General features: G+C 36.3%; 1 protein-coding gene across 1 annotated transcript in view; it reads left to right on the top strand.

Moving 5' to 3' along the window:
- LOC107706669 (kalirin-like) overlaps window positions 1-26,428 on the top strand; it is an 85,946-nt gene extending 59,518 nt beyond the window's left edge. The window contains exons 34-48 of the mRNA XM_016510457.1: window positions 2,644-2,890; window positions 16,444-16,721; window positions 16,995-17,108; window positions 18,630-18,736; window positions 18,881-18,947; window positions 19,145-19,248; window positions 20,224-20,293; window positions 20,395-20,481; window positions 20,564-20,656; window positions 20,760-20,810; window positions 20,924-21,001; window positions 21,299-21,484; window positions 21,573-21,744; window positions 21,880-22,046; window positions 25,104-26,428. Coding sequence (XP_016365943.1) covers window positions 2,644-2,890; window positions 16,444-16,721; window positions 16,995-17,108; window positions 18,630-18,736; window positions 18,881-18,947; window positions 19,145-19,248; window positions 20,224-20,293; window positions 20,395-20,481; window positions 20,564-20,656; window positions 20,760-20,810; window positions 20,924-21,001; window positions 21,299-21,484; window positions 21,573-21,744; window positions 21,880-22,046; window positions 25,104-25,322 — 2,040 coding nt within the window. The 3' untranslated portion in view covers window positions 25,323-26,428. The remainder of the gene's footprint in view (window positions 1-2,643; window positions 2,891-16,443; window positions 16,722-16,994; window positions 17,109-18,629; window positions 18,737-18,880; window positions 18,948-19,144; window positions 19,249-20,223; window positions 20,294-20,394; window positions 20,482-20,563; window positions 20,657-20,759; window positions 20,811-20,923; window positions 21,002-21,298; window positions 21,485-21,572; window positions 21,745-21,879; window positions 22,047-25,103) is intronic.
- The last annotated feature ends 332 nt before the right edge of the window (window positions 26,429-26,760 follow it).

Here is a 26,760-nt window from a genome sequence, read left to right as displayed (position 1 = left end):
CTTCTCTCTCACTTTTCTGAGTTCTGTTGGAGTCTGTGCTTGTTTTCCTCCACTTTTTCTCAGTCTCTCCCTCTCTCTCCCGCATGGGCAGAACCCTCTCAACACTCAGCTGTGCAGATTTATATGACAGCTCAATAATTGTTCTCCGTACATGCTGAGGATGAGTTCAGTCACTAGCTCTGTGTGAGAATCTGGGAGTGAGAACTTTGGTTAGAGCGTTTTCTACCTGACTGTCGGCCAATCAGAAGGCGGATCTGGTTGGCAGACTGACTTCTGGTTGGTTGGATTGGTGGTACAGATAGAATCATGCCCAGGTGGAGGAGTTTCAGACTACCCAAGAGAACCAGACCTGTGAGTACACATGTTTCTGATGGGTTTTTGTATATTAGATTATATTGGCTTGTGCTTTTTTTTGTGAAGGAGTTATGTATTAGTGGTAGTTTTTAAGGAGAAATGTGTCTGTTGTCTCTTTCAATATTGTTTGGGATATCGCATAATTGTATGGTTTATTTATGTTTTTATTAATTCATAAAGCAATGTGTTTATTCATTGACTCTCACATGTGTGTTTCCAGTACAATGCCTTAGTACCAAGATTGATTTAAATTGCCACTTTTGAAAATTTTTACACAAATAGGTCACCAGTTACACTGCTATAATATCAAAAAGTGTTTTAATAATGCTGTTTTTGACAGCAGTGGCTATTTAATCAGCCCAACCAGTAACATCGCCCTCTGATTTAACAAATACTGTAAGTGTTTTCCCCATAATCTTTCTCAAATTATTTCAAGTGTCTCTGCTGACATTTGCACTTTAAATGTAGGAGTGTACTTGTGGATCTGTCTGTGTTTGTGTGTGTGTGTGAGACTCTCTCCTCCACCCAATCTCTCCTCCACCCAATCACAAACTCTTTCGTCTCTGCCTCGCTCTTCAGGGATTCTAGAGTTGTAAATCTAGAATTAGAGCCTTTTGTATTTCCATTGTAGCTTTGAGAGCAGCATTAATTACACACATAATTACAAACACACTCACACTCATACACAAACTCTCACAGATGCAGCAAAGACAATTAACACAAAAATGTCAAATCTTCCAAAAAAACATTTGCATACATGTGTAAACACACACACATTTAGACATAGACATTTGTTTTTATATCATGATGTTTATAAATGAAGATGATTGCAATTATCACAGACTAACCCTGACACAACTATTTGGGTGTTTTTTATTTCAATGTATTTACTATTTTAATATATTTTGGAATGTTATTTATTTCTGTGATGGCAAAACTGAATTCTCAGCATCATTACTCCAGTCTTCAGTGTCACAAGATCCTTCGTAAATCATTTTAATATGCTGATTTGAGGCTGATATTCCACATCACTGAATGATTACACTTTTTATATAGTACTATGGTACTATCATGGTAAATGTCCAAAAAGCCATGACATGTTGTCATGGTATTATGTTTTGGTCCTTTTTTGGTACATTTCTACTGTGTTTATGAGCACAGCTCCAGTGTTTAATATGGGAAGAAGGATAGTTCTTGTTTTACCTTCCAGCTGAATGTGTATTTTGACCCTCAGAACATGGGGAGTTCAGACATAACTACATTCAGGGAGCGCCGCTGTCTAGGGTGGGACGCTGGGTCAGAACAGAACCGGTGCAGACGCCCAGCAGCAGAGTCTGAAGGTTTGATGTATTCAGGAAGCAGGTCAGAGATGGCGAGACCTCCATAGGAGAACAGCTGTTCAGACCTGCTTTTCCTCTCTTACTCATCCTGTTTCTCTTAGTCTTGAGCTCAGTTTCTGTTTCAGTGGGTTTGTTTGATGAAGATTAGAACATGTTTCTGTGTGTCTGTAAATGTGTGTGTGAGGTGTTGAATTGATTTTCTGTCACTGAAGGGTGAGTTTGACTCAGGTGGTGATGTGTATATTTGTTCAGTGAGCTGGTTTCTCTCAGCCTGCCCTGTTTTTCCTTTCTCCTGGGACGGTTTTGTACAGATCTAAGAAACACTTTTTCTGCATGAAATTTTTAGCATGAATGTGTTATGATCTTCATCCAAATCATAAAACTTCAATAATGCATTCACAATGCATTTAACATGCACTGTGACGTATTTACGGGTTGAACAGAATGTTTTGAGGGAAATAATATAGGGTGGGACTTTATATCCACCAGGATTTGCCTGGATCATGAAAAGAGGTTGAGCAATAAGTTTTTAAGTTGTGAGGAATAACATTAGCATTTAATATTGTGCTGAATAAAAGAATATATTTTTTCTTGCTTAGCTCAAACTTTTGACTGGTATTGTACTGAGGTTTCCAAATAAAAGTTAGTTAATTAATTAAGGGGCAAAAACGGTTTTTAACATTGATAGTAATCAGCATATTAGAATGATTTGTGAAGGATCTTGTGACACTGAATACTGGACTAATGATGCTGAAAATTCAGCTTCGCATCACAGGAATAATTTTTAATGTTTTTAAATGTTTTCTTTTTCTATTCTGAAAAAAATTCAGTTTTCACAAAACTGTTTTCAGCATAGATGCAAACACATATCTAACACATCCTTTCTTCCGAGATAACAGTAGAGGCTTCTTTAGAAATCTAAAACCTGTATCTCTCTCTCTCTCTGTAGTTGTCGGGTGGCTGTGAGCAGACTGTGGTTCTGCAGGACTTTGTTTCGGGATCGGTGGGTGAGTTGAGCGTTCAGTCGGGTCAAACCGTCGAGTTGCTGGAGAGGTCTGGAGAGCGGCCCGGCTGGTGTCTGGTGCGGACCACCGAACACTCGCCCCCTCAGGAGGGTCTGGTTCCCAGCAGCACCCTGTCCGTGTCTCACTCCCGCAGTAGTGTTGACATGGACTGCTTTTTACCACCTGGGAAAGGTGAGTCACACCCACACAAATATTCAACGCCCACAAACACAAATCTTGTGTCACTTTCTAATGGTTACATTGAACCTCCATCCAAAGCTGCCAATAGCAGTTCAATAGCAAGTGCCACTTGGGGATGTAATATGGAACTGTAAAATGCAATCAGTTTATTAGCAAGTCAATATTTTGATATATTTGTTGAGCAAGTCTTTGTCATTTGGAACAAGATACTTTTTGGTGTATTTCTCCGTATTGGCAGATTCTTTTATCCAAAATGTCTTACTTTACATTCAATTCAAGGTGTACATAGGTTCATACATTGCCTGGGAATCGAACCCATGACTTTTGCGTGGTTAGCGCCATGCTCTGCTGTTTGAGCTAACACTTTTATACAATTTCACGCTTTTTAGATCATCCTGAGAATTCAGTCAGTTGCAAAACAATTATTTTAATATAATTAAATGTTTTCTATTTGTTTCTTGCTTGCAAAAATAGTTTTGTCAGAAATAATAGGTCATCCAAAAATAAAAATTCTGTCCTCTAAATTCTGATAATTGCTATTATTAATATAATTAATAATAATTCAAATGAATTAGATGAATTATTATAAATTTATTAAAACAATCTATCATAATAAAAAATCCAATACAAAGACTGAAATCAGATTTCTTTTTTCCTGAATAAGTAAAAAAAAAAAAAACATTAATATCTTAAAGTATTTGAAATAAATTGTGGTTACTTTACCTATATTGACACTCCCAGTTTCTGTTAATAATATATTGCAGTTAATAAATATATCAAAAGTTTGGGATCAGCAAGATTTTTTTTTTTGTGTGTGTGTGTTTTCTGTCCCCATAAGCATGAGCTCACATTTGGACTGTGTTTTTTGGGTTGCTCAGAAGGGAGTGGCTGTTCATATTCTACTCCATGTGTTTGTGTGTGTTTGGCTCGTCAGATCTTTAAAGCTATAACATGCATTATATTATAATTAGTATCCGAAATAATAACTACACTCCTGTTTTCAAAGCTGAACAATATATAGTATAATGTATAGTATAGTAATTAAAAAATATATTAAAATATATTAATTATTTAAAACATATTTAAAATTATTGAAATATATTAATAATTAAAATATATTAAATAAGACTAAATTATTCAAATGTCAAATATATAATATAATGGATAAACCAGTAGACATCATGTAAATATATAAATTAACATTTCTAAATATTTAAATGGATATTAACTACTATATTATGATTGTAAATTACTTTATGATAGTCAAAGATATCAAATTGTTACTCTTTTATTATTATTATTATTATTATTAGTGACTGATGCAAAACACAGCATATATGTGTGTCTTCTACTACGTTATTAATTTTACTTGAACTGCACATGTATATTTATAAGTTAGCAGTACATCTTGACTTTAGACGGCATTACGTCTGTTGTGAAGAAAGGGAAAGCGTCAGCTAAATGTTCTCATATGGCACATATGTAATCCTGTCTGATTCTCTGTGGGGGATTATGGCTGGGAGTTCTGTCAGTATGGAATAGCCTGTTCCATATGGCGGGAATTTCTGTCCAGCTGTAAAGAATCAGGGAGGGAAAACACCCTGTATTCCCTCGAGGAGGGTGTATCTCTCTCCTCCACCCAATCTCTCCTCCACCCAATCACAAACTCTTTCGTCTCTGCCTCGCTCTTCAGGGATTCTAGAGTTGTAAATCTAGAATTAGAGCCTTTTGTATTTCCATTGTAGCTTTGAGAGCAGCATTAATTACACACATAATTACAAACACACTCACACTCATACACAAACTCTCACAGATGCAGCAAAGACAATTAACACAAAAATGTCAAATCTTCCAAAAAAACATTTGCATACATGTGTAAACACACACACATTTAGACATAGACATTTGTTTTTATATCATGATGTTTATAAATGAAGATGATTGCAATTATCACAGACTAACCCTGACACAACTATTTGGGTGTTTTTTATTTCAATGTATTTACTATTTTAATATATTTTGGAATGTTATTTATTTCTGTGATGGCAAAACTGAATTCTCAGCATCATTACTCCAGTCTTCAGTGTCACAAGATCCTTCGTAAATCATTTTAATATGCTGATTTGAGGCTGATATTCCACATCACTGAATGATTACACTTTTTATATAGTACTATGGTACTATCATGGTAAATGTCCAAAAAGCCATGACATGTTGTCATGGTATTATGTTTTGGTCCTTTTTTGGTACATTTCTACTGTGTTTATGAGCACAGCTCCAGTGTTTAATATGGGAAGAAGGATAGTTCTTGTTTTACCTTCCAGCTGAATGTGTATTTTGACCCTCAGAACATGGGGAGTTCAGACATAACTACATTCAGGGAGCGCCGCTGTCTAGGGTGGGACGCTGGGTCAGAACAGAACCGGTGCAGACGCCCAGCAGCAGAGTCTGAAGGTTTGATGTATTCAGGAAGCAGGTCAGAGATGGCGAGACCTCCATAGGAGAACAGCTGTTCAGACCTGCTTTTCCTCTCTTACTCATCCTGTTTCTCTTAGTCTTGAGCTCAGTTTCTGTTTCAGTGGGTTTGTTTGATGAAGATTAGAACATGTTTCTGTGTGTCTGTAAATGTGTGTGTGAGGTGTTGAATTGATTTTCTGTCACTGAAGGGTGAGTTTGACTCAGGTGGTGATGTGTATATTTGTTCAGTGAGCTGGTTTCTCTCAGCCTGCCCTGTTTTTCCTTTCTCCTGGGACGGTTTTGTACAGATCTAAGAAACACTTTTTCTGCATGAAATTTTTAGCATGAATGTGTTATGATCTTCATCCAAATCATAAAACTTCAATAATGCATTCACAATGCATTTAACATGCACTGTGACGTATTTACGGGTTGAACAGAATGTTTTGAGGGAAATAATATAGGGTGGGACTTTATATCCACCAGGATTTGCCTGGATCATGAAAAGAGGTTGAGCAATAAGTTTTTAAGTTGTGAGGAATAACATTAGCATTTAATATTGTGCTGAATAAAAGAATATATTTTTTCTTGCTTAGCTCAAACTTTTGACTGGTATTGTACTGAGGTTTCCAAATAAAAGTTAGTTAATTAATTAAGGGGCAAAAACGGTTTTTAACATTGATAGTAATCAGCATATTAGAATGATTTGTGAAGGATCTTGTGACACTGAAGACTGGAGTAATGATGCTGAAAATTCAGCTTCGCATCACAGGAATAATTTTTAATGTTTTTAAATGTTTTCTTTTTCTATTCTGAAAAAAATTCAGTTTTCACAAAACTGTTTTCAGCATAGATGCAAACACATATCTAACACATCCTTTCTTCCGAGATAACAGTAGAGGCTTCTTTAGAAATCTAAAACCTGTATCTCTCTCTCTCTCTGTAGTTGTCGGGTGGCTGTGAGCAGACTGTGGTTCTGCAGGACTTTGTTTCGGGATCGGTGGGTGAGTTGAGCGTTCAGTCGGGTCAAACCGTCGAGTTGCTGGAGAGGTCTGGAGAGCGGCCCGGCTGGTGTCTGGTGCGGACCACCGAACACTCGCCCCCTCAGGAGGGTCTGGTTCCCAGCAGCACCCTGTCCGTGTCTCACTCCCGCAGTAGTGTTGACATGGACTGCTTTTTACCACCTGGGAAAGGTGAGTCACACCCACACAAATATTCAACGCCCACAAACACAAATCTTGTGTCACTTTCTAATGGTTACATTGAACCTCCATCCAAAGCTGCCAATAGCAGTTCAATAGCAAGTGCCACTTGGGGATGTAATATGGAACTGTAAAATGCAATCAGTTTATTAGCAAGTCAATATTTTGATATATTTGTTGAGCAAGTCTTTGTCATTTGGAACAAGATACTTTTTGGTGTATTTCTCCGTATTGGCAGATTCTTTTATCCAAAATGTCTTACTTTACATTCAATTCAAGGTGTACATAGGTTCATACATTGCCTGGGAATCGAACCCATGACTTTTGCGTGGTTAGCGCCATGCTCTGCTGTTTGAGCTAACACTTTTATACAATTTCACGCTTTTTAGATCATCCTGAGAATTCAGTCAGTTGCAAAACAATTATTTTAATATAATTAAATGTTTTCTATTTGTTTCTTGCTTGCAAAAATAGTTTTGTCAGAAATAATAGGTCATCCAAAAATAAAAATTCTGTCCTCTAAATTCTGATAATTGCTATTATTAATATAATTAATAATAATTCAAATGAATTAGATGAATTATTATAAATTTATTAAAACAATCTATCATAATAAAAAATCCAATACAAAGACTGAAATCAGATTTCTTTTTTCCTGAATAAGTAAAAAAAAAAAAAACATTAATATCTTAAAGTATTTGAAATAAATTGTGGTTACTTTACCTATATTGACACTCCCAGTTTCTGTTAATAATATATTGCAGTTAATAAATATATCAAAAGTTTGGGATCAGCAAGATTTTTTTTTTTTTATATCTTTTGCTCATCAAGGCTGCATTTATTTGATCAAAACTAGAGAAAAAAACAGTAATATTGTGAAATATTATTACAATTAAAATAACAGTTTCTATTTTATTATACTTTAAAATATAATTTATTCCTGTGATGCAAAACTGATTTTTCATCAGCCATAACTTTAGTCTTCGGTGTCACAGGATCCTTTAGAAATCATTCTGATTTATTATCAATATGTTGATTTATTATCAATGTTGGAAACGTCTTGGTTACGTACGTAACCCTCGTTCCCCGATGGAGGGAACGGAGACGTTATGTCGTGACGACATTAGGGGATTTACTTGGGAGCCCCAATCCTCTCTGACTTTAAGAGAAAATGCCAATGAAATTTGGCTAGTGGATTTTGCATGCCTGAGCCACTCCCCGTGCATACAGGTATAAATAGGTGCATCCACTCATCAGGTTTTATGCTGCGGAGCCGAGAACTTGTCCCTGGCAACCAGCAATGGTTCGAGGTTGTGGCATGGGGACATAACCTCTCCGTTCCCTCCATCAGGGAACGAGGGTTACATACATAACCGAGACGTTCCCTATCTGTCGGTCACTACGAGTTATGTAGTGACGACATTAGGGGTCCATGGAAAGCGCCACAAACTGAACCCCGTCACAACCCTATGGCGGTGCAAATGTTGACAAGCAGCCGCTGTCTGTCAGACAAATGCCACGCAAAGGTCGTAACCTTCCCACTGCCCCAGCGCAAATTCGCTGACCTTGGTACCCGCAGGGACCAACGGTGAGTATATCGCTGCTGGTGATAGCCAAGCCGCTGTTCCTTTCACCACGGAAATTTCTTATACAGAAGAGATTTCGACCTTCAATGAAAGATTGCTTCATTGGCAGAGAGAATTCGCCTGATGAATCTTGAACTGTGTTCATTCATGGATGCACCTGTCACCTATTTATACCCGTATGCACGGGGAGTGGCTCAGGCATGCAAAATCCACTAGCCAAATTTCATTGGCGTTTTCTCTTAAAGTCAGAGAGGATTGGGGCTCCCAAGTAAATCCCCTAATGTCGTCACGACATAACTCGTAGTGACCGACAGATAGGGAACAGTTGTGCTGCTTAATACTTTTTATTCATGAACAAATCCTGAAAAAAAATATGAATAAAAAGAACAGCATATTCAAAATAGAACTATTTTCTAACAATATGTCTTTACTATCACTTTTGATCAATTTAACACATCCTTGCTGAATAAAAGTATTCATTTCTTTAAATTCTTAAAAATAAAAAAAATACTGATCCCAAATTTTTGAACGGCAGTGTATATAATTTTGTTAATATTGTATCATATGGGGGGGCTTTGAAATATTTAGTCAAAAAGATTGAGGACCACTGATTTGTAGTATTTTTGACAGCCCCAGTTAATTTCTACTTGTATTACATGCTAAAGAGCAGCTTTCACATTCTTTTCAATAGCTCATTTTGTGTTCTGTGAGGGGAAAAAGCCATACTGGTTTCAAAAAAAGTATTGTACACGTGTCCACGGCTCTCTGAATAGCATGTGTTCTGGATTTTTCCAGGGGAGCCAGTTCTCAGTGGGAAAGGTTCAAATAGGGTTTGATCATTAATTAGCAGGGGGCTAGTGTTGCTACAAAAATCTTGCACCCTGCTTTGATCCAACTCGGGGGATTGATGTATGTGTTTGGTGGAGCTTCAATCTTGGGACACTCACAGGCTCACGAGATGCTTCACACAATAGATCCACGCCGAATCCATGAGGAAGCATTTTGTTTTCAATTCACCTTTCTATAAGAGGGTCTTTTATTGTGGTAGTAACTTTTAGAGGTCAAATTAAGGACCATGAGGGTGTAGCTTTGGTTTTTGGGTCAGGGTGGTGTTAATGTGTGCCTTTAGGGCCCCATACAGTCTGAAGCGGAACACTCTGTATTGTAGTCCCTTTACTTCCTGTTGTCTCCCTGTACTGCACTTCCTGTGTTTAGAAGAACACATTTCTAAACATCCCTACCCCCCCATTTTTTATGCCTGTTCAAGCTTCTGCCTTTATATTTTGAGGAGGTGATAGTGGTGTGTGTATGTGTGTGCTGCTCTGTATCTGATTACAACAGAGTAATAATAGACAGATAGTGATGCAGAGTAACTTGGAAAATCTTTTGTCAGGCATGACGGATTCTGTCCAATGAGACTGTTCACTGCACGCTACGCTACACCTCATTCTGTCGACTGGGCTTTTTTCAGTACTGTTATTGGAACTTCATGTTGATGTTGTTGGAACTTTGATTCCAAAATATTACCCTGCCAGCTGTCTCATAGTTAACCTGTACATTGTAGAAATAGTATTCCAAGTAGAGCCAGCCCAGAACCAGAAACAAAATGATGCACACTATGGGCTATCCTCCATGAGATACTAAAATCTGTAAAATATGCCACACCTTTTCTCATTGGAGCTGTAACTGAAGTTGTGCCACAATGTTTCACATTTTCACACATAGGTTACCCTAGCAAACTTCGAAGGGGCCCACAACTTAATAATTTAAAATAAGCAACATAAGCATTCAAATATGCTAAAAACAACTACTGCCTTGAATGCATTTTTAAAAGTGCGATTTCTAGACCTGGAATAGTTGCAATTAATGCAATCTTTAAAATCCCTTTCTATCTATTTTTATAATTAATATACATTTTCTAGTTAAGCCAATATCCAATGTAACAAAACATTTTATAAATTCTATTTTTAGAATATAATATATAATAAATATCCTTAATCTTCATTTGATAAATCCTGAATGACTGGAAAAGTCATGTAAATGTATTAGTTAAAGAGTGAGAACTATGATAAACATTCAGTTCGTAAAACTTGTGGAATCCCTCAAATAATATCGCAACAATGGGAGGTCTTGGAGTAAAAAAAAAATTAAGAACCAATAACCTAGAAACATTGGTTATGCATATTAATATGGCATGTTGAAGCATTGATCGGCAACCATAAACAAATACGTTTTTCCTCATCTTTTCCTTACATTGTTCCACTATGTATTTTCACATTACTCCAGGTGTTTTTGCTTCTCTCACATGTGAATAACAAAGCTGCCCTGCCTATTGAATAGAGCCAGAATATATCTATTACAATATAAACATTAAACATTATTGTAGGAAATGTCAGGTTGACCCTTGTGATGTGTGCATATCTTAAATGTGTCTGTTATTTGATGCAGAAGATATTTAAGTATAATTTGACTATTTAATCATATGTGTGTGTGTGTGTGTGTGTGTGTACCTGGTATCCCCTACATTATGGATACATTAAGGATAGTACTAGTAGTTTTTGACCTTGTGGGGATATTTTTTGGTTCTCATGAGGAAACAAGCTTATAAATCACAGAATGATCTCTTGTTTTTTTATTTTATTTTTTTATTTTTTTGCAGAAAGTATTGTGTGAGGGGTAGGTTTAGGAGATAGAAAATACAGTTTGTACAGTATAAAAACCATTACATCAATGGAATGTCCCCATGAAACATGGAAGCCCAACGTTTGTGTGTGTGTGTGTGTGTGTGTGATCTTGAATCCTCTGAAGTGGGGATAAAGATCTTGTGATATACTGTAGACACACCCTCTCAAAAATGGGCCACTGCAGCATGCAGACATAGCTGATTTCAGGATTCACACACACACGCACACACACATGAAATACACTCACAATGGTACTTTGTCTTTCCCTGTAACAACATCAAAACTGTTGACTCCTTTTTCTCCAGTCTTGTGTGAAGAGAGATTTTTATTTTTGCATATTGGTTTAGCAGACCTCAGTGTGAATCCAGTGGAACCTTCCTGTATCCCTTTTGAATGTGTGTGTGTGTGTGTGTGTCTCTGTGGCCCCTGGCCCCGCCCCCTTGTCCCTCCCCTTTATTGTGAAGAGTAGCGCTGAACTTCTAGCTGAGCTTCAGTATTGAAGCGGACAGAGCCAAAGCGTCCTTCACCTCCCAATACGTCCTTCTCCCTTTCTCCTCCTCTGTCTCTCACCTGTCACACATATGAGACAGTGAGTGAGCAGCATGCGGAGCGGGAGGTCATGTTGCTCTTGTGGAGTTTGTCTCAGTTGGATTTTGGGAAAGATTCGCTGTTGTGATGGCGCAGGTGCGTAACTCAACACGCTGGAATGTATGCAGATGCATTCAGCTGAATTTTCTTTTCGCAGTGTGTGGAAGCATGTGGGTCTGTGTATGTTGCCTTGTGGGAGTTGGGTGTTGTGTGTCTGGGTTAATGATTATGATTAAGTTTTGTGTGTTGGTGGAATTTAATGTGGGTCTTATCATCTGAACTCTGGTATTTAATGTAATGGTTCACTGATCGGAATCCTGGAGTTCTCAGATGAGCTCAGGGGTGTGATGTGTGACTCAGCTGACGGTTATCTACAGACAACTGGGTTTTGTGTTAAATGCAAAAGCGTTGATGATTTTTGCAGTGTTGTCATTTCAGTGAGTTCTTTTGGAGGTTGATAAGCATTTAAATTGTAAAAAGTGAAAATGTGCAGTTGTTATATACTTTCATCCAAAGCTATTAACAGTGCATGTAGGGTATATATTTTATCAGTGCATTTGTTGCCTAAGAATTGAACCCATGTCCTTGGTGTTGCTAGCGCCATGTTCCATGAGTCGAGCTGCAGGAACACCTCAAGGAGCTTTTTTGACTGACCCTTCAAAATGACGTTCTCTAGTTCAACCTCATGCAGTCAGGTTGCAGTTGTTTTATAAAAAATGATATTTTTGACATCAGTAAAAACTGTAACCTTTTTTTACTGTTACATTTTCCCATTTTTGTCTCTTTTTTCCTATCTTTCATACAGTATCTACAGTTTTTTTTTTTCTTTTCAAAGCATAATTGTTAGTGAAAAATATCAAATGCTGTGTCTGTCTGTGAGTATGTATTGTGTGTGTGAGCGATATACTGCCCCCTCAAGCTTCTCTGTTTTCCTGTAACCTAATTTCTCCATCAACAAACCAACGTGTCTGCTGTTCCCTCTGCTTTGAAGCTCAAATCAGGTTCCCTGCTCCATTTGATCATTTCTTACCCTTTTTCTTGAAGAATAACATGCTCTTTGAAGATTTGGCACATTTTGGTGATTCAGTGTGTGAATTAGGATCAGGGGTCTTCAGTCTTTTTCAGGATAAGGACCTCTTAGTGGACAGATTGATGACACAGGGACCCCCTGTACACTTATGGACTGACTTATAAAATGTTATAATGTTAATAATACCAATATTTACATATATATCGCATAGATATTAAGGTAGCACTTTATTTTACAGTCTTGTTCCTCATGTACGTACTATGTATTTATTATAGTAATTACAATAACTAGGTAATAACTTGGTACTAACCCTGAACCATTTGCTAAAATGAATTACATTAAAAAAATTAATTATTAAAATTAATTACTAAAATATAAAAAATAATTACTAATAGTAATAACATTAGTAAACATGAACTAACAATGAAAAATACTTTTAAAGCATTTATTAATCTTAGTTCATGCTAATTTTAACATTTACTAATACATTATTAAAAACAAAAGTTGTATATGTTCATATTATTTAATGAACCTGAGCTAACTGAGATAATATTATAGTTTATATTTAAAAAATTGAAATAGTTTTTTTTTTTTAGATTTTTCATTTTAATTTAAGTAAAAAAAAATGTTTTAGTTTTTTTTATGTTAGCTAATGTATTTAATTGTAAGGCGTGACCAAATATTCATTATTCATGTACAGCATCACATGTACATTGTGGTTTATTTTAATTGAGCATTCTTTAGCATTGGTCGAAGTTCATGTTTTAATAGCTTAATATTGTATTTAAATTTAATTCTTATTGTCATGCTTTTGACGGAAAAATAGCTTGAGATCAATAGTAATAATAGTACTGCTGATGACCCTAAAAAGCATGAACATAACACATATGTTCCTGTATTTTCTACAGGACTTCTAGTCCTGTCTTTTTCACTGTTGTTTTTGTTCTGTCTAGAATGTTACATCAGCGACTTGTGTACATGAGTGTGGCTGACTGTTTATTTCAGGTGGCTGTCTCATTGATATTGAGAGAGAAATTTAAATAAAGTAGCAGTATGAAGATTCGGTTTGTCTGGAATGCTTAACATGAGGCGCCTGTTCTAATGACAGCAGTGGAACTTGAGGAACTAAAGCGTAACTCTAACAAAGGAGCATTATCCCAGCACATGATCAGCGTGGATCCTCCCTGGGGCTGTCAGGACAAACAGAGCGAGATCTGATTGGTGAATACCTGAGAGGGGGTGTTGGCGGGGCAGTTTCAGGGGTGCATTGGGGTAAATGGCTCTTTGAAGAAACGCGTAACAAGGAAGTGACCTTTGTCCCATTCTCACCCCATGGGAAGTTACTTACGCAACATCTGCAGTAACTCCGTATCGCAGTGTCTGAAGCAGCTTTGAGTTAATGATCTGTGCTCAAGCAGACAGCAGTGAGCATGATTACACTTCAGCTTGTTTATTTAAGCTCATCCTCTAAGGATTAACCATATTCCTGGTTATCTGTTACTTGCAGCAATGTCCATGGATGCTGTTAATTAGCACACATAATCGCTTGACTCATCCCTTTGCTCTTTACAACAAATATAAAATGCAGTTACTGTAATATGCTTACAGTGCTAGCAGCTGTTGGGACTGGTGGGTTTAAAAGCAGAAACAGTAAGCTCATAATTTAGCTACTTTTTATCACTTACATGAATTCCTCCAGGGAAAAAAATGTTGTTTGAGCTGTAAAGTTGTCTCAGTTGTCTGTTTGAGGAGGGAATAGTTTCCAGGTGGATGAACATTTGTTCTGTTTATGTTTCTGATGTAATTCTTTGAGGACGGAATAGATAACCAGTATTTTTTTTAACATTGTAATGCCATCCAATTGGTGCTATAGAAACCTTACTTACCATTTTTTTTACAAGTATTACTCTGTAAGCCGCAGCACACAACAAAAAACACTACTGTTCAAAAGTTTGGGGTCGGTAAGATTTTTAAAGTCTCTTATGTTTACCAAACCTGCATTTATTTGGTTAAAAATACAGCAATATTGTGAAATATTATTACAATAAAAAAACTTTAAAAACACTCTCTTCTGTTTCAGTATATTTTAGCTATTACTTCTGTCTTACATGATCCTTCAGAGATCTTTTCAGGTTTTTTAATGAATTGAAAGTTCAAAAGAACTGCATTTATTTGAAATAGAAATCTGTTATAACAATGTAAGTCTTTTCTGTCATTTTTGAGCAATTTCATGCATCCTTGCTGAATCAAAAGTATTTATTTGTAATATTAAAAATCTTACTACTGACCACAAACCTTTGTATATATATATATTGTATATTAGGTTAATTAATGCTAAAGTGAGTAATCATTTATTTGGACGGCAACATACAAGTTATACTATTTCACAGTGAACATATAGCCTATTCGTTGGATATTTAAAATTAGTTTTCCAGTTAAATAAAATTTTTGTCGTTTAATTACTATAACTACTCTGGAAAATGGATAACATGCCATTAATTTACTCATTTAATATTCATATTTTCAGAAGCATTCTTGGAGATGAGATTACAAAATGCATACTAAACCATATGTGGTCAACTGTACTTTTTTTATATAGGTGAACCACTTACCACATAGTTCACCTATATAGTTATAACTGACTTTTACTGAAAAATGTTCTGTTTAGTATTGTCCTCTTGCATTTTCAGCACATGTTTTTCCTGTTTAACACTGTAAAGCTGCTTTAACACAATCTGTACTGTATAAAGCGCTATATAAAAAAGGTGACTTGACTTATGTAACTTTCATGTGCGTTTGTGGTATCTTGGATGCCAAGTGAGAGTAACTGGGTTTGCTTCTTTAGCCAGTCCTAACATGAGTTGAAAGATTGGAGATATCTTCACAGAGACAAGACTGATAAGCAGTTCTTTTCCACCAATTTTATGCTAACGTCATGTCATGTTGGAGTGTTATGTACTTCAGGATGATACTTTAATAGGTAAATGACTAGATAATTGATTTTACAATCTGAGGGACAGTTAAAATGATTTTCTGTGGTAAATTCCGCAAGCTGTGAACTCTGCAGTACCTTGGTCTTGTACTTTCCCTTTGTTGTGATGTCCTGCTATGTGGAGTTACAGAACACCTTTATGCTCAGATCAGGTCAAGCTGGTTTTTTCACTCTACAATTGTGTCTGTCACCTACCAATTAGTAGCCTATAGACCAGACAACTGCTTTTCCTTTCACCTCAGTAGAGAGGTTGATGTCCAACACAGTGCTCAGGGTTCTTGGCTTTCTGTTGTTGGATTTGGTTCTGTGGGACAGTGAATATTTCGTCACTGGTCTGAGCTGGTAAAAGGACATTTTAAATTTCTGTGTCATATGGATATTTTCTGAGGTTATGTCATGTTCTAAATGTTTTGAGGTTGTGTATTACATGCCAATTTCTAAAATATATATTATGTTGGAATTGAATTTTGTTTTTTTTATTGAATTGCTTTAATTGGTTGTCTTCTACTTCCACTGTATGATTTTTTTCTAGTACAGTCCAGTACAGTAATTTGCTTCTTTTTTTTTTTTTTTGTGGAAACCATAAATATTTTTTAACTACTTTTATAGTTGTTATTATATTAGTATTATAAAATAAACTAAATATACATTTTGTTACAAACAATAATGTACAGTATGTGTAAAATAATGTGTTTTTTGAACCTTAAACTGCATAAACACATTTCATTACACCAAATACACAAAATAATGTTCTTTTTAGCAGCATCATATGACCCCTTTAATAATAATAAAAAATAAAATATTATTGTATTTCAGCTAGTTAATAAACTTTTAATAAATTTCATGTATCCTTGCTGAATGAAAGTATTAATTTCTTTAAAAATCTTACTGACTAGAATTATGTTTGTCGGAATTGTTTGCTTTTATTTGTTGCCTGTTACTTCCAATGTAAGATTTCTTTATTCTGAATATTTCTATATAATTTTTGTTGTTTTTGTTCAACAGAAAACTATCCTGTGGGAAGTTCAGAGGTCAAATCTGAGTCCACCGCATCGCTGCAGCCGCAGACATCGGTGACCTCTTTGCCGACCGGTTCTCCAGGACCTAAACGCTCTGGAACTACTGGAAACACACTAAAAAAATGGCTCACCAGCCCAGTACGACGTCTCAGCCACGGCAAGGGCGACAACACTAATGCTAAAAAACCCAACAACAAACAACGTAAACGAGACGGCCGGAAGAGTGTAGAATTGGGCCCGCCGCACCAGGACAGCACTGAAGAGGTACAACAATTAACCATTAACCATTTAGGAAACATGATGCATACGATGGCAACGTTTCAACATTCCAGCATTGTAACAATACCACATATCAAACAACGCGGAGAAATGTACTCTCCTTAATCTGGGACCACACCTAACATCACATATTTTAGTCTATTCAACAGTTTGCATGTAAAAGAGCTTCCTGTACAGGTGCATGTTTTATGAGGAGTGTGCCTACTGTTGGAGTTTATGAATGATAGATTCCTCTCGTTTTTCTATGTCTCTCCGAAGAGAGGAAGACGAGGAGTAAACAGCGGAGGAGAGGAAGAGGCTGAAGACGAACCCCACACACCCCTCCCTCCCCCCATGGAGATCATCAAGGACCCCTCTGCTCAGGAGGAGAAGGTGAAACATAAACTTGCTTTAATTTTTTATTGTTGTTTTGTCCTTTTCCTTTTTTTCCTCTGCATTCCTCGTACTTTTTGTTAAAAGAAATAGTTCACTAAAAAATTAATGGAAATTTAGTTTAAATCTTTATATTGTTCTAAACTAGGTGTTATCTGACCTTTTTGTCAGCCGAACCTGTTAGAACTAAATAATTTAGTAATTACTGACATTTTAAAGGGGTGGTTGATTGCGATTTCACTTTTTTAACGTTAGTTAGTGTGTAATGTTGCTGTTTGAGCATAAACAATATCTGCAAAGTTGCGGTGCTGAAAGTTCAATGCGAACAGAGATATCATCTTTTAAAATTTTGGCAGTTTAATGCCTACAAAAACGGCTCGTAGGAACTACAACAAGTTACTTCCCGGGTTAGTGACATCACAAACCCAGACAAACCCCGCCCCCGGGAACACACAACAAAGATGTTGTGCTGCTTTAGAGAAGAGGAAGAGAAAACTAGAGGTGCATGTAAAAATCTATTCATATATGAATCGCGATTCTGTCTTCTAACGATTCTAATGGATTCACACGTTTCAAAATCAATGTTCTAAAGCAGTGGTTCTTCTCAATCCTGTTCCTCACGTTGCCCTGCTCTGCATCTCTCTCTCACTCTCTCTCTCTCAGTCTCTCAGATCACCAGCTCAGCTCAAACAATGAACTGTTCCATTTATACACTTATTTTCACATAGCTATGAGAAGCGTTATACATGGACGCGCGTGTGGTTGCCGTACTGTATTAAAGCTTTAATCAGGATAAAACCGTGTATTAAAAGCTAACAGAAGCAGTAGCATTTACAAATAACAGCGTATCTAAAAGTATGAGACAACAACAAACAAAAAACATACCATTAAGAGCCGTGCTTGCACAGGTTTTGCGCGATCCTCTTCACTAATATCCTCAATCGATCAATCGGGCTCAAACTGTTTTTTTTTTTTTTTAAGCGAAGCATTAACACGTTAGACTGCACCCCATAAACACAATCAAGCCTAGAAAAAAAACAGTCAACCACCCCTTTAAGTTAATATTTCAATAATTCAACAACAAATTTACGTTCACAATTCTCTGATGTCAGTTAATGATCACATGATATAAAGGTAAACCAATAAAATGTCATCTTTTTTACTTGATTGTGTTTATTTTTTAAGCGTATTTATTTTAATGTTACAATTTTGATTTAATTAATGATTAGCCTTTCATAAACTCACAAACCCCCTGCAGTTCCTTCACTTTCTTCAGTCAACCCATGACGTTTTTTCCGATCTTTTGAATGAATCATTTGATTCAGTTCACCAAACCTGTTTGTATGTTTGTTCACAGAAGAAAGTAAGTCAAACAGGTTTGAAATGACATGAGGATGAATAAATGATGACAACATTTTTAGCTATTCCTTAAACACCTTGTACCTATTGTTTGTGTTTTCCCTTTCAGTTTTGATTCTTATCGCTCTCTCTCTCTCTCTTTCTTTTCACTTTCTCTTTCAGACTCCAGAGCCTGGCTCTTTCCCAGTGTTGGGTAGCATCACGCCGTCTGATCAGATGCCCAGAGACCCAGAAACAGAGCAGAAGAACAAGGCCATGAGAGGGCGAATGTAAGAGAAGAAGAAGAGAAACTGCTGAAAGACTGAACAAATGAATTCAACAACAAATAAAGATTCAAATCTCAGTGTGCTAGTTGGAACATGTGCATGTTCTAGCGTATTCTGATATATCTCTCGTATCTCCCCTATCCACAGGTTTGTGTTAAATGAAATGGTGCAGACAGAGAGGGACTATGTGAAGGATCTGGGTGTCATAGTGGAGGTATGTTACAGATATACGTGTTATTACTGGACAGAATCACTGATTTAAAAAACATAGAGTATAGAACTTTTTTAATCTCCAGGGAATCACAGTGCAAAATGGTTATTGATAAGACTTCTTCTGAACTCATAAGTGCCACAAAGAACCTTTATTATGAAGTAGAGTCTCCAAATGTCTGTTTTCCTCCTTATCCCTAGGGCTTTATGAGAAGGATTGGGGAAAAAGGTGTTCCAGAGGATATGACGGGGAAGGATAAGATCGTATTCGGGAACATTCATCAAATCTACGACTGGCATAAAGAGTAAACCACATCTCTTTTTCATGCTGTCAGAAAGAGCTGTTGGAATTCAGATATTTTCTTGAACTAAACCTAATGCTAGACTAGAAATGATTTTCACAGCTAGTCAAAGACTAATAACTTGTTGCTTTTTATTAGAAACTAACAGAATATTTAACATCCTCATTAAATAAGAACTAAAAAGTCCCAAAAAATAATTTTTGCAGGACAGCAAAAAATATAGATTTTTATGTATACAACCATTAAAAAGTTTGGGGTCAGTAAGGTTTTTTTTTCATACTTTTAGCAAGGATGCATTAAATTGTTCAAAAATGAAAGTAACATTTATATTTTAAATAAATGCTGTTTTTTTGAATCCAGAAAAGAATGTAACACGGTTTCCACAAAAATATTAAGCAGCACAACTGTTTTCAATATTGATGATAATAAGAGATGTTTTTTTGGGCACCAAATCAGTACATTACAATGATTTCTGAAGGATCATGTGACACTAAAGACTGGAGTAATGATGCTGAAAATTCAGCCACCACAGAAATAAATTAGATTTTAAAATATATTAAAATAGAAAAAAAGTTATTTGTATTAAATTGTTTTCTAAAAAAAAAAATCAATTATATCGATATTTCACAATATTACTGTTTTTACTGTATTTTTTTTAAACAAATGCAACCTTGGTGAATATCAAAGACTTTTTTAATAACATTAAAAAATCTTACAGACCCCAAACTTTTGAATGGTAATGTATATTGACTCCACAATGCCGTTGCAGTCTTTCACACTATTTTCATGCAACAGTTTGTCATTTTGGATACCAAAATAATCAGCATGCGAAACTTGTGCATAAAATTTCCTGGTTGACATGAGCAACGACACGTGCTAAAGAAGGAAATGGACTGAATTTCAGATGGCAATCTAATTTGGTTTGAGTGAGGGGAGTTTATACACATGACAAAATGTTTTCTGTTCTTATTTCTAAAGGTTCTTCCTCTGTGAACTAGAAAAATGTCTGCAAGACCACGACAGACTGGCTGAGCTGTTTATCAAGCATGTGAGTTCAACAAAATGAACTCTGTGTGTGTGTGTGTGTGTGTGTGTGTGTATGTGTGTGTTGTAGTAAACGTCATTCAACTGTCTTCCTCTGTTATCCAGGAGAGAAGGTTACACATGTATGTCATCTACTGTCAGAACAAGCCCCGCTCAGAGTTTGTCGTGGCTGAATATGATGGATTCTTCGAGGTGAGTGTTTCTTGAGCAGCTCAGTTATATCTCCTCTGAAGTAAAGTGCTCTGTCTGATGATGTTGTCGGTGCTTCTGTCAGGAGGTGCAGCAGGAGGTAAACTCCAGACTGTCCATCAATGATTACCTGATCAAACCCATCCAGAGGATCACCAAATACCAGCTCCTGCTCAAGGTATTAGCCACTGAATTACACAGTGATTATATACTTACAGTTTAATACTTACCATGGTTAACATAGTTGCTACCAAAATATTTGTTTTATTTGTTATTTGAAGGACTTTTTGAAGTACAGCACTAAAGCAGGTCTGGACTGTAAAGAGACAGAGGTAGGTCACTAAAGCAATTTTATATTAATATGTATAAATTACACCACATACACTTCTATCTTTAGTGTCCTGTCATGTTTTGACATTGCTGGTCTGTAATTTCTATCCTGCAGAAAGCAGTTGAGCTGATGTCCCTGGTGCCCAAACAATGTAATGACATGATGAACCTTGGACGATTGCAGGGCTACGAGGTAAACTCATCTCTTTTGAGGTACATTAAATTGTTATTTAACTGGAATTATTACAGTTACATATGTAGTCACAAAGGTGAGTTACATTACAATGGTGAGATAAAAAGTTGCAATTACCTTTTTTATTTTTTCACCATTCTACAACCAAATCTGCTTCCAAAAAATTCACAGGCAGTGCTGGAAAATCACAGAAACCAAAGTACACAACCTTGACTTTCTTGAAATATCAGGTGATGAAAAAGTACAAATGTACTGTATGTATAAGTGCTTAATGATTGCTTGTGTTTCTTTGCACAGGGGAAGTTGACAGCTCAGGGAAAGTTATTGCAGCAGGACACGTTCTTCGTGACAGAGCAGGACTCTGGCGTTCTGTCCCGCAGTAAAGAGCGCAGAGTGTTCCTCTTTGAACAGATCGTCATCTTCAGCGAGCTGCTTCGGAAAGGCTCGTCAACACCAGGGTACCAGTTTAAAAAGAGCATCAAGGTACATTCAGCACAAGTTGATTCGAGTTCAATAAAAAACCAAATACCCAACTTTTTATTGTCTTTTTTTGTTAACCTCTTGTGTGCAGGTGAGCTACCTGAGCATGGAGGAACATGTGGAGAGCGACCCCTGTAAGTTTGTGTTGTCATGTCGCGGCTCATCTGAACGACTGACGCTTCAGGCCGCTAACATCGACATCAAGAAAGAGTGGGCCCAAAGCATCCGAGAACTGCTGGACATGCAGATCAACTTCCTCACAGGTAAGCGCAATATGAAAGGGTTAAGGAAGATGGCAGTTGGTCATACACAAACAGATCTCAGTGCTGTTTATTTAATTACACTCATTTTTGTCCGTGAGATCATTCATCACCTGCTCCTCATCTGTTTCTGATCAGCTCTCCAGAACCCACAGGAGTACCAGAAGAAAGAGAGTGGAGGTTCTTTGAGCAGGCAGCTGTCCAATAGCAGCCGTTCCTCATCCTCTCACCCCTCCACCCCCCTCAAACCCAACACCACCCCCAATGGAAGCCCCGCCCACAACCCCAATAAGCATGTAGAGGAGGTGAGCATGATTCAAAACATTACATAAATCTCACATTACTTAATAACTATGACTGTCAATCAGTTTGCAATATTTTATACATTTTATAGAAAAAGATTACTTAAGATAACAATTTATTAATCAAAGTGATCACATATTAATAATTGCTGAAGTAAAGGCTCCAACTGAAGACAAGACATTGCATTAATGTGGCAGATGAAAATACTGAATACACAAATGTGGCTTTAGATATTATATTGTTTTATGTCCATATTATTGAACGTGGTACTTCAAGCTTGAATTGATCTGATTGTGGGTAAATTCCATCATGATGATAGGAATCGATGAAAAAAAAAAACTAATAAATAAATATTTAAATAAATAAAATAAGTTTAAATATACCAAATTTTACTGTTTCATTCTGCTTTCTAAACACTGGTCAGAAATCATGAAAGTAATCACAAATTCCTTTTTAAGTTTGTATTTATTTATTTTTTCACAGTTATAAATGGGGTTTTATGCCTGGAAAATATGTACCGTTGAAAAGGCTGGGGGTCGTTTTTTTTAAAGAAGCCTCTTATGCTCAAGACTGCATTTATTTGATCAAAAATACAGTAAAAACATTAATGTTGTGAAATATTAATGCAATTTAAAATAACTGTTTCCCGTTGTAATAGTGTTTAAAATGTAATTTATTCCTGCGATGCAAAGCTAAATTGTCATCAGCCATTAATGCAGTCGTCAGAGTCACATGAAATCTTTTTAATATGCTGATTTGGTAATGAAAATGTATTATTATTATTATTATTATTTTCAGTGATGAAAACAATTGGCTGCTTAATATTTTTGTTGAAAATGTACATTTATTTGTTCTGGATTTTTTGATGAATAGAAAGAATAGCACGTGTTTAAATTATAATTTTTTGTGACAATATAAGTATTTACTGTCATATCTGATCAATTTAATGCATTCTTGCTGAATAAAAGTATTTATTCAGTATTTAAATAAAAAAATAAGATTTTACTGATCTTAAACTTTTGAATGGTAGTGTAACTGCCTTTATATATATATTAGGGGGGCTTATCATATTTTGGGGTCTTTAGCATGAAAAAGACCATCTTTCTCACCACTGAACTGTGACGTGTAACTGATGTCCACAGCAAAAGCTCTGGAGTGAAAACACCCTAATCAGCCTGTGTGACAGGAGACCAATTATCTCAATAGCATTCTGTGCTGTTTAAACAGCATTGTGTAATCTAACTAAATCAATTAGTTATCCAGGCCAGATAGATGTAATTAAACGTAATTAGTTCACACTACACTAGTCGCTGCAGTCTGTGCATGCGTCTCCTGGATGAACTGGATGTGTCTGTGCTGCAGTGCTGTGAAGTTCCACTCTAATTGTCTTTGAGGGGAGGAGAGGAGCTGCTAGTTATTCTTAGTGGGGAGAATGGCCTACTTTTCCAGCTCTGCCCGTGTTCTGTACCTGTTTCTCCTCTCAGTAGGGTCTCTTTCTTCTGTTCCGTTCTCGCTTTCTGTCTTCCTTGTTCTCTTTCTTCTCGCTGCAGACTCTCTCTCTCTGGTGAGCTTGTATCTTGGCCTTGGCACACTCTGCTTTTTTCTGTGTCCCTAATAAATCACACTGTCACTGAATACCAGACTGAAGGAGCCGCTTGCTACTTTTTATTTTTAAATGTCTAAGCTTTTCAGCCAGCTATTTATTTCTCATGCCAGGTCAAGGTTGACAGTGAGGAACAGACTTGTGTCTGTGTGAAGCTTTGTCCTGATTTGTCCAAAGTGTTCGACCATATGATTGAAGGACATACGTTAAAGTATTTAATTTGATTTCAGTTCACGAGCTTGCAATTCGATTCTACTCTGATCTTGATTTAATTCATTTGGAGATATTTCTAGTCAAACGAAATCAAATTGAATATATGGCAAAGTTCTCAAGAAAAAAACTGTAAAGCAGTAAACTATACACAGAACTTTATTGGGTGGTAAATGACTGTAATCTATAACACTCAAGGTTAAAATTAACAACCAATTTGAGTACAAAAATTTAAATTGCACATAAAGCATATAAGTGTCTATAATAACTTTTTAATCACGTCTCTACTCCAATTAATTTTTTTTATATAAACATTTAAGTTTTTTAAAATATAAACAGGTTGGTTGGCATAAAAGCTTATTTTTATTATGGATTTATATAAATATACAATAAATATTGAAGGACAGGTTAAATTAATATGTAATATATAGTGCATATTGAGCAAAATGCTCTTTCTAGAGTTAATTTTTCTAGTTAAGTATGGACACTGGCATTTCTGAGGTAAATGTAACATTACTAGGGGGGCGTGGCAGAGTCTTAACTTAGATAAAGAATATCTCTTTGGTTTTGAGACTTTAGTCTTTGCAACTTCAGGGATCTTATCTATGCACAATCAGCTTGTAACACTCCAAAGAGAAAGGAAAACTTGAAATCGCATCATATGACCCCTTTAAAAGCCGTTTAATTGACATCTTTTTCAGTTAAAACTGATTAATAGATTACAGGAAACATGATACATTTCAGTAAGTTCTACTGTGTCTTTCAGCATACCTTCTGGTGTTCATTCATGTTTATTTCATGCTGCAACTACTAGTAAAGAGGAGGAGATGATTGGTTAACTTGCCGCTTAAACTGAGGCAATGATTGGTTCACGTGCCCAGCAGTCTGTCACCACATTATAGTGCACCAAAACTGCATTTATTGTTTGAATTTCATAATAAAATTGGCAAAAATTTGAAAGCTGACACTTTGTTTTATATCAAAAGTAAGAAATCACAAAGCCTATTGTGATTTATTGGATGGGAGGTGGGCTACAATATTAATCTTTGGTTAAGTTTTATTCATGCATCAACTAAAAACAGCATAGACCGCAAAAGATTGATTCTTTGTATTTAATAATCAATATTGGTTCATCAAAATGAGACTGGGTTCAAATCGATATTTTTCAACCCTGCTCAATTAATTTGTAGATTCTTGATCAGAATGTTTAGTCTCATGTTTTTGTGTTTCATTTTTGTGTTTCCAGGAGCTGGACGAGGGGGAGTGTAATGGCCTGTCATCGGTGCTAGTGACGCAGGATTACAACGCCGTGAAGGAGGACGAGATCTGCGTGGTGGTTGGTGAGAAGGTACAGATCCTGGCGTCCAATCAGCAGAACATGTGCCTGGTTTACCGACCTGCAAACAGCCAATCGCCTGCTGCAGAGGGCTGGGTGCCGGGTCATGTGCTCTCCTCGACCCAGTAAAGCCACGCCCCCTCAACACCTCGGAATAAACCACTACTCACATTCACCATTCAGTTTCACCAGCCTACTCTGGGAAAGCATGCCAAGACATGCCACTCAACCTCCTGCTAAGCTACTGTTGGTCAGTCAGAACAGGAAGTCCAGCCCCGTTCCCCTGCCGCCCTACAGTTGAGGACTTAAAATGCACACTGCAAAAAATTGTGTTATTTCACCTCCCATAGTCGATATGGGCAACAACAAAAAAAACTAACTACAGAAAAAAGGAAGTTCAAGAAAATATATTATATTGCGAATAATTTAAAAAAAGATTGTGTTGTATAGAGAGGAAACTTGTCAGTGAATTACGTGTGGATGTGTATGGATGTTAACGTCGTCCTTTCTCATCAACATGCTCCATTACGCGCAACTGGACTGTTTTTAAATGGGGCTCTCCCTTTTTTCCCCTGTCTGTCTATGCCAAGTCATTTGCACACTGTGTATATTTTCTTTTACTGAGATTTTATTTTTGGAAAGTTTTTTTTTTTCCCTAAGTGTCTTATTTTTACAGCTATTAGGCGTGGCACATTTATTATTTTCTTTCAGTTCTGTCAACCCGTTCAGTGTTCTGTACAAAGTATTCTGCACTTTTCCAACAAATAGTATCGCAATGACGGCAAGTTGTGCAGTACCACAATTGTCACAATGCTCATAACTGTACTTGTAACTAAAGATTTAAATGTATTATTCTGTATCATTTTAAATTTGTACATAATATTTTTGACATTGCCATAATAGATGCACAGCAGAGGAAAACAGTCCCTCTATTCCTGTCAGGCTCAAGAGAAAAAAAAAACGTAAATTAAGCCCTGGTGGTCTGCACTGCCTCCAAAACCCAACCCTCTGATTTTACATTCGACATCATCTGATTTAGTATGTAATAAGTTATCATCTGAATCATATCAGAACAGATGTTTACTCAAATTAGTCGATTAAAAATGGATGTTGTTGATTTCTGAAGAGTAGTCAGCATTCAAATCTCAGATATACGTGTAAATAAACGTATAAAAATAATTCTAGCAGGTATTTCACTTGTTAAACTCTGGAATGTTGTTCATAATAAAGCTGACAATTTTTCATCTTGGAAATTATGCGTTCTGTATCATTTGAACATCTGTGCATCTATCGTCAGCTGCAATTACAGTGCCTCTTTTTTTTTTTTTACATTTTGTCATGTTGCTGCCTTTTTTTTTTCACATCAATCTACACTCCATACACCATACTGACAAAGCCAAAACAGAATTGTCACAACTTCGTAAATTTATTTTTTTTTAAAAACTGAAATAAGTACATTGCATAAGTATTCATACCCTTAACTAAATATTTAGCTGAAGCACCTTTACAGCCTCATGTCTTTTTTTTGTTTGATGCGACAAGCTTTGCTCGTCAGCATTTTGCAATT

Source organism: Sinocyclocheilus rhinocerous, unplaced genomic scaffold, assembly GCF_001515625.1.
Source record: "Sinocyclocheilus rhinocerous isolate Xijiao unplaced genomic scaffold, SAMN03320098_v1.1 scaffold1285, whole genome shotgun sequence".
NCBI lineage: Eukaryota > Metazoa > Chordata > Actinopteri > Cypriniformes > Cyprinidae > Sinocyclocheilus > Sinocyclocheilus rhinocerous.
The sequence above is the reverse complement of the archived record's forward strand: the minus strand, read 5'-3'. Positions and strand labels throughout refer to the sequence as shown.